The 9,042-nt window shown below is 45.8% G+C and overlaps 1 protein-coding gene across 1 annotated transcript; it reads right to left on the reverse strand.

Annotated features, from left to right (window-relative positions):
* Positions 1 to 3,188: 3,188 nt before the first annotated feature.
* LOC109743937 (syntaxin-43) lies at positions 3,189 to 6,641 on the reverse strand. The gene is made up of 8 exons (XM_020303033.4): positions 6,302 to 6,641; positions 5,387 to 5,663; positions 5,193 to 5,282; positions 5,012 to 5,095; positions 4,575 to 4,652; positions 4,410 to 4,475; positions 4,240 to 4,320; positions 3,189 to 3,704 (listed from the first exon to the last, which is right to left on the reverse strand). The coding sequence occupies exons 1-8, from the start codon at positions 6,502 to 6,504 to the stop codon at positions 3,597 to 3,599; spliced, it is 987 nt and encodes a 328-aa protein (XP_020158622.1). The 5' UTR covers positions 6,505 to 6,641; the 3' UTR covers positions 3,189 to 3,596.
* Between the last annotated feature and the right edge of the window lie 2,401 nt (positions 6,642 to 9,042).

Consider the following 9,042-nt stretch of genomic DNA (forward strand, 5'->3'; position numbering starts at 1 on the left):
CTGTCTGTCTTTACTTGTACTGCCTGCACCCCCCCAGGGGCAAAACTGCCATTTTTTACTTTTGTATGTTTCACCTTTTCTTTTCTTCTTTTTTTCTTCTTCCCCTGCCATCCATCCTGCATCATGAAATCCAGCCACCACACCTCCCCTGCTCCTCTGGCTGATATGTGTATGTCACCCTATTTGTTTCTTTTTTCTCAAGGTTAGGTGACATGTCACCCTTGCTTGTCATTGTGAAGAGATATTATGTGTGCCTTTTGGGGTAAGAGCATGTGAGGTGCTTCTGACGGTGAGATATTATTTTTCGGCAATCGGTCTAACTCCTCTCCTACTATCTATATATCGGGCCCCTACAGGTTGAGCTCCTGAAAGATGAGCTCGGCAATCGGTCATGTTCATTCACATTGCCCGATCTCGCAAACACTCCGCCGTTCCGTTGCTTCCATATGCTGCAACAGATTATTAGCATGACGATGGAGTCGAAACCCTTGCGTTTCTCCTTCGTAATCTGTTCACGCGAAATGGACCACCTTTTTTTTTATTTGGATACTAATGGTGGCCAAAAATACGGTTGAGATTTACTTGGATTGATTTTATCTTTTATGAACTCGCTAAGGCTGAGACACTGATTTTGGGACGGAGGGAGTATATGCTAGTATAAAAGAAGATCACAAACAGGAAGTTCAACATATAGTGTGCAAGATGTCCTGAGAACCATTTGAAGCATCATTTTGGCAGAATTCAGCTTGTGTAGCAGGCACATTTAATTAAGAACAGAGAACAAACATGATTAGAGCGTCATAACTTGTTGAATCCACGGAGCACGATATGATCCAGCCGCAGGCAGCCTTCAAAGCATCCATCAGGGCCAATAATAATAATAATAATCTGTGTATACGATACACAAGTACAGAGGCCACTTATTTTATCACGTACTACCGCGCTACTCAGGAAGGGATGCTTGTACAGCACAGATATGGTCGATGCCACATATAGAAAACACCAGAGATCTAATCGGGTCGATTTTTATCTTCTATCAAACACACAAGGAAAACATACCGTTGGATATTTATCATAGGTGACCAAATGCTTTGATGATGGGATGAATGACCTTATGACCAGGCATGAGCACGTAGCAAGAACGTCTGCGGAAAACCACTTCAAGTAACATTTCGATGTCGCAAACGAGTCGGATGGTATAACAACAGACGCACTCAATCAAGAACATCCTCAAAAGCTCAAGCGCACGCACAATGAAGAAGGCCTCTTTGATTCGCATGATTTCAAGAAAAACGCAAAGATCAAACAAACAAGACGCGAATATCCAGGCTTGTCAAATCCCATGGGATCTGAGCGAGCGTAGCGATTCAAACGACCATCATATAGGTCCATCTTCGTCTAAACATTGCAAATCTCCAAACAAACATTCATACGGAACACAACATACGTGATGATTGATGATCCAGGCAGGCAGTCAAGTCCCACGCCCTTGAAAGCGTCGAGCAGGGCCAAATATAATCTGTGTGTACAATACGCAAGTACAGAGGCTACATCATTGTATCACGCACAGTACCATACAGAAACGGATACTTGCACAGCGCAACCAATCTGCACAAGAGACCCAGGCCCAGACCCCTCCCTCGCCTTGACCTCACCTGGCCCGTACTACCCCGCCCTTGCATTTGCTTCCAGCCTGCGTCACCACCACACACACACGGACACAGGTCTAGTAGACGCCTAGAGCAGCTACAAAGATCTCTCATGCAGACTTGAAGCATAAGTAAAAAATTGCTGCTGTGCTAGTCTACCCCATCCCCTGGGTAGGGGAGAAGAAGATGGACATGAGAGCTGGAGAGGGCAAGGGACAGGGGATGCAGAGGCATTCAAGGTTCTGAGTCCTTGTACGGTTGCTATTACTGCTGCTACCATGACCATCCTAACCAGTATCACATTTGAATGTTTGAGTGTTAGAACTACCTGCATACTCTTGCTGGAGCAAACCAAACCCTAGGTATTACTTCTCCTAAATGGCCCTTTCCCAGACTTAATTGCTTCACTGGTCCCCCCCTCCAAAAAACTTATTTCGAAATCTGGCCCCGTGTAGACGCCCATCCGTTTGGCGTTTCTAATGCACATGGTGACGCCAGACGATTTGGCACCGGCACGTGGATTAGACACGCCAGACGGTTTGGTGTCTATATCAGGGGCCAGATTTCCAAGCAAGTTCTTGGAGGGGCCAATGAACCGATTAAGTTTAGGAAAGGGCCATCTAGGAAAAATAATAGTAGTACCACAAAGCATAGCTCACCCTCCTGGTCTGGCCTCTCCTATCACATTCGATGGGCCGTAGGGCATGCCCCTACCAGCGGCATAGTACCACGCAAGCGAGGCAGGAGAAAGAAAAGAAAATTTAGCCTAGCCTAGACAGGCGCCTAGCAGGAGAAACATGCATGCACACATAGCTGATGGCCCCTGCCCGGCTTGCAACAGCGGCTGAGGAGACCACAGCGCCATTAATGGGGACAAAAGGACACACACACACACACACACACACACACACACACACACACAAGGCTGGATTGAGTTTTACATGTGGGGCGCAGCGCATATGATATGATACACACCCTACATCACCACTAGCAGTACAAATGCTGCGCGGTTTTGGGACCAGCCGGTCAAACTGAGGCAGCAGCAATGAGGTGAGGTGAGGTGAGGGCAACAAGAAGACACCAAAGCCTGCAAACCTGATTTATGGAAGGGGCTGGGGGAGTAGTAAATGGTGGTCCGCTCAGATCCATCATCCATGGCTTTGGGCTTCTTGGCTCCCACCTCCCAGCTCCGGCCGAAGACGGGCAGACAAACCCCCTTCCGGCTCCAGGCTGATTGCGGCGACAAATCGGCACCGAGATCGTCGGAGGAGCTTGAGTGGTGAACTGACAGCATCGGCGTGCCGACACCTGAAAAAGAAGGAGGAAGAATCCACATTGCATTTCCACTGAACCACCCTACAGGAGAATCGACTGAGGACTCGCAACCCTTCCCATATTGAAGGGGAACACAGTTAGTCAGACAAGACCTTAGAAAGCAATAAGATGGAAAAAATAAAGTTGATACAGGAATGGGAGCTATTTTCTGGTACACTGAAATGCGGCTTCAATACCTAGACAGAATAATGATGGCACAGAGAGTGAAGCTACTTTTCAATTTCTAATAACTGGATGATGGTACAACTTTATACAGATCATACAAAACCAGACCTGGTTGCTCCAAGACAAGCAGGCAGGTGTGAACTGTATCAACAGAACCCTTCACTTGAAAAAAAATTTGGTACCCGTATGAATACGACATCTCTACACTCAGCAGTGCTGCAAAAAATGTGGAAGACTCAAGGGAGCTGCTGGCCCAGCCACTATTAACACAGGCGGATGAACCATCTTTTGGGATCGCTAAATCGTATTGCATATGGTGCAAATGGGCAGCGGCTTTCCTGAATTCCAATGTGACGGCACTGCACAGTCGCTACCCACATAAGAGTATATGTGAATGGCGTTCACTTGGAAGGCGTTCGTCGACGACCGTAAGAAGAGGGGGCTAAGTCAGAAAAGGATCTTCTTCAAAACCAGGAGGATTATCAGGATGAAGATAAGAATGACCAGGACAGTGGCACACATCACCATGCCCCCTTTCTTCTGCGTCCTCTCAGCCTGCATAACAGAGATCAGACCAACATATTAGACTGCGACCTTCAGGGACTGACGCTAGCTCCTATTTTTCTTCCTTTGCAGAAGCTCGTGGATATATAAAGGTGCTGCAGGTGAAAACACCAGGGACTGATGTGGGTTTCTTTAAATTATGTCGGCAGGCAGTTAAATATGAATGCGCAGAGAGAGAGAGAGAGAGAGAGTAAAAGCAAGTACTTGAGGTAAATTTTGGGATTAGTTTAAAATCTAGTCTCTGGCCCAAAAACTTGATCGTTTTTACTTTTTACTGGATGCCTTCACATTCTTATGGTCTGGGGGATGCAACTTTAAACACGTGGCTAACTTTCCATATATTTTAAAATGACTAAAGTACCAGTCCTTTTTATAGACTGATTAGATTTACTGGTCAAAGGTCTAACTTCTTCTCCCCACTGATAAAAAAATGTTGTTTAGAGTGTGGCAACATTATGGTTTTTCCAGCCCAATGAAACGAAATAACTATTATCAGAGAAGCGGCAAATGGGGGTGAGGATGAAACCTTTTGCAACTGTTTATAGCCCTCTTCGACTGAGGCCGCAACATTCTGTACATTGTAGTCTATCCGATCAACAATTGTTCCCTGTTCAAATGAAGAAATGAATAGTCTGAAATCTGCACTAGTTATCATAACTTACCATCAATGACCCAATTAAGTTAGGATTTTCATACCTGATCAATCACAAGAACTGAAAGATCCTTCATGATCTGTGCAAGCTCATTGACTGATTGGGCAACCTTCAAACAACAAGCAGATAATGAAAGTGAATTTCAAGGCATCAGTAACCTATTTTTCCTTTACATAAATCATATCCATACTGAACAAATAAAACTCACCTGTTCGATTTCTCTCTCCCTTTCTCTAGTGAACGCTTCGCTTTTCTTAAGTTTTGACATCTGAACCTCAGTGAAACCCTGAAAATAAAAGATCCAAGAATTACATCATTGATATCTTAATTTAAAACCAACGCAGCCTTCACTTTACATAATTGTGTGATTGTTGTTTTTGCCTTCTGTGTTCTCAATTTTCAGTTTTACTTTATTACTTATGGATCTGAAGTGAAGCATTCCAGTAAAAACCTTGAGTTTGTTCCAATAAAACTTACAGTTACACAACAGAGAGCGAGTGAGCAGCACACAGAAAACAATGTCAAATTCATACAGCTGACGTAGGCTGCTATAAATAAGCCTATAATAAAGCTGCCAGTGCTCAGAAGCAAACAACTTCATGAAAAAGAGAGTCTATGGTAAGTAAAGACAATGAAAAAGCGTACCACATCCTCAAATTCATCATCTTCAAGTTCAAACGTCGACTTAGACCCATTCATATTCATTTCTAAATCAACACCATCTTGCCCCTGAAATCGCATTTCATTAACCAAGATTCTTTATTAGAGTGAGATAAGTAGCACAAGCGTCTGAATTTCTGAAACATCTTAAGACAGAGTGGCAAACCTCTTTCTGTTGGCGAAGCTGCTTCAAATAAGTTGACTGCTTTTTCCTGAACTCCATCGAAAGAGTTTGCAGGTCTGTAGCAAGGGAACGCTGCAGATAACAGTGAAAGGCATTTGGTCCATCAGCACAAACATTCATAGCAGTTGCCGCTTTTGTGGCTGTTAATAAATAAAACATCAGGGGTGAGTCATCACCTGGACATTCTTTCTGACATTCGAATCTTCTGAGGAGTCTTTCATGGACAGCTTCTGCAGCTTCTTTTCTGACCTCTTCAGCAGGTCAGTTATCTCATGCGTGAGAATCTCAATTGCTCGCTGATCATCTCTGCCATCGCCGAAGGACGGCATCAAGGCCTTGGCGTGCGCCTTAGCCAGCTCAGCCATCTTCGTCTTTGCCCGCTGCATGTTCGCAGATATCTCTTCGGAGACATCCACCCAGGCCGGGGGCAGCCCAACCGTCGCCGCGCCTCTACTGCACAACAGTGATCGCGTGTCAGTACCGTACAATTGATCTGATCACTAGTCAGAAGTCCAAGGAAGTGCTTTTCATATGACAAGCTCTACTGCATAGCTACTAAAGATCGAGGAAGCACTGAACCTAGTAGATCTCAACTTCTCCTCTCAAGCGATTAAGAAAATGAGGCCGAAAGATCCCGCCCGGACTTCCTTAGCAGGAGCTTAAGCTTTTCAAGACAATGCTATTCCACCCTGCTGTCTGTGTCAGGCCGCTTTCTACCGTAGGGCTCCAATCAAGATACCAATTGCCATTTCCCAGTACCGGTGCACGCGGCCATGCACCTTGGCTCGAATTAGCTAACACACGAGGGTAGCTTAGATCAGACTAACTGATGGAGGTCAATTAGCCGATGCACATGCTCGAAATAACTAGCTAATGTACTACTACAAGGGTGCCATGGACGAGGAGACTAGCTGATTGACAAGTCTGGTGGTGTGCAATCCAGCATTTCCAGCGATCTCCCGCTGCCCGTGCCGCAATTTGACAACCCCGCGTCGCGATTAGCTAGCTACGCTCACTACCTTAACTGATCTGGTCTCTAGTGGGGTGAGGCGGGACGAGATGCGAGGGGGAGGGGAGGGGGGGCGGGTGACCTGGAGGAGGCGGAGGGGTCGTCGGTGCTGAGGGGGGCGTAGTTGCGGTCGGGCCGCAGCAGCGAGGCCATCTCGACCACCGCCGGCCCGCCGCCGGGGGAGGAGGAGGAGGAGGAGGCGGAGGGCGCCCCGGCCGGCGCGCGGACGTGGCGCAGCGCGTCGCGGTACTTGCGGAAGAGCGGCGTCCGGTTCCGCGTCGCCATGGCCGGCGGGGAGCGGCGGGGTTCGGAGGCGGCGGGCGAGATCTCGTCGGACGGCGAGGCACCGCGGAGGAGGGAGGGGAGGGATCGGGTGGGGGGCAGTTGGTGCGAGCCGACCGTGCGGAGTTGGGAGACACTTCGCCACCAAGGAAGGTGAGGGGAGGGGGAGGCCAGCTGCTGCTGCTGACCGGGCTGTCCGGGCCGGGCCGGGAAGGTGTGAGGAAAGAGTTTGCGCTCAGTTGGGCCGACGTATAAATGACCGGCCCGTCTTTTTTCAAAAAAACGGCCTGACGAAATTAACGAGGGCAACTAATTGAGGAGCGCTCCATATTTGTGACTTATTCATCCTCATGACTCAGCTTGTATTCCCATAAACATGCATATTGATCAATAAAGTGTAGACAATCCTTAAAAAAAAGCAAATTGAGGAGTGCTCCAGCACCCTCAACGATCACATGGGGTGGGCTGAGAATGCCCCAAGTAGCACGCTCTCAGCCACTGCCATGTGTCATGTTCTAGGCGCTTCCTCAGAATCTTCTTAAAATTTTCCCTATGTGTTTACGGCTTTGTATTTTTTTACTTTCCGGTTTTCCACAGCTTTTCTTAGCTTTTCGACAAAACAAATCAATTTTTTGCGTAAACAATGTGTTTTCTCTTTTTTGTTACTTCTGTGAGAGGCACGGCTTTGTTTTCGCGAGAGGCACGGCTGTGCCTCTCGAAAACAAAAAAAGCGTTTTTCTCCTTTTTTTTTGCTTCCGCGAGAGACGTGGCCGTGCCTCTCGATAACAGAAAAATTCTCTTTTTTTTCTTCCACAAGAGGCACGGGTTTGCTTCCGCGAGAGGCACAACTGTGCCTCTCGAAAATACAAAAAAACATGTTTTCTTTTTTTTATGAGAGGTACGGTTTTGCTTCTGCGAGAGGCACAGCTTTGCTTCCGCGAGAGGCATGGATTCGCTTTCGCTAGAGACACGGTCGTGCCTCTCGGAAACGGCTTCCAGAAAGGGGAAAAACATGCACCCTGTTCGATTTTTTCATCCGATTTATTTCGTGAAAAAAATGTTCGTCAAAAACTATCAACATGGGTTCTAATTTTGAAGATCTCGACACGAGGAATCCAACGATGAAAACAGTTCGAGATTTGGATGCATGGTTTAAGAGATAAAACATTTTGAATAAACGAACCTACGAAAAAAGGAAAAGCTCTCAGGTTGCGACAAGTTGCGCACATGCAGCGCGCCACTTGTCACAAGCTGAGGAGGTGAGAGTGATATTTGGAAGGAGTACTCCTCAATTATTGATTTCGAGGATATGATCTTTGGTTTGAAACATATGTAAGCTGCCCTAAAAACATAACTGAGCAGCAGGCCCTGATGGGTTACCTGCTAAGTTTTATCAAAAAGTTTAGAATCCCTAAAAAAATCAACAAGTTTTGGGAAGTTGTTAAGGTTGATCTCGAGGAAATGTTTGATGCTTTCCATGTGATAATTGTTCTTATCCCTAAAGTTCAGGATTTTGATGTGATTAGGAAATTTAGACATATAATGCTTGTTAAATGTCAGTTATAAAATACTGACAAAACTTCTATCAATCAGGCTGAGGAATATTATTGATAGATATATTTCTCTGACCCAGACTGATTCCACCAAAGAGAGATTTATTATGAAGGGTGTTGTGCTCTTACATGAGACTGTGCATGATATGCAGGTGAACAAGAGGGCTGACCTGCTTCTTAAAATAGATTTTGAGAAGCCTATGATAAGGTTAAATGACCCTTTCTATACCAAATGGTCCAGGCTAAAGGCTTTGGAGATGTGTGATGTGACTGGGTGATGAAGCTTGTGGGAGGAGGAAGAGTGGCAGTGAAAGTCAATGATCACATTAGGCCATAATTCCCTACTCTCAAAGGGGTGAGAGAGGGGAACCCTGTCTCCACTTCTGTTCAACATCATTGTAGATCGCGTGGCCATTTTGGTCAAGAAGGCCCAGGAGCAAGTACCGATAGATGGACTCATGCCACATCTGGTTAATGAGGGTTTGGCTATTTTGCAATATGTGGATGCCACTATTTCTTGGTGGAGAAAGCCAAGAATTTGAAATTTTTGTTATGTATCTTTGAACAGCTCTCTGGGTTAAAAATAAATTTCCACAAGAGTGATATTTTTTTCCTAGGGGGTGCTGGAGATAAGATTCAGAAATAAAAGGAGATCTTTTCTTGTAAAGAGCGGAGTCTACATTTAGTTTACCTTGGACTCCCTGTTGATGGTAAAAGACTTTGCTCCAACTGAAGAAAAAATTGAGAAGAGAATGGCTGGCTAGATTGGAAACCTGCAATCCATTGGTGATAGGGTGACCTTGGTTAATTCCTGCCTTAGTAGTATCCCCCTGTCCACGCTCTCCTTTCTAAAGGCTCCTAAAGGGGTGATAAAAAATATGAATGCTAGCAAATCCACGATGGTTTGGCAAGAAACTAGGGATAAGAAAACATACCACTTGCAATTTGTTTTCCCAAAAGTTGTGTTGGCCTGGGCATTTTGGACTTG

This window comes from Aegilops tauschii, chromosome 7 (assembly GCF_002575655.3).
Source record: "Aegilops tauschii subsp. strangulata cultivar AL8/78 chromosome 7, Aet v6.0, whole genome shotgun sequence".
In the NCBI taxonomy this organism is placed as follows: Eukaryota; Viridiplantae; Streptophyta; class Magnoliopsida; order Poales; family Poaceae; genus Aegilops; species Aegilops tauschii.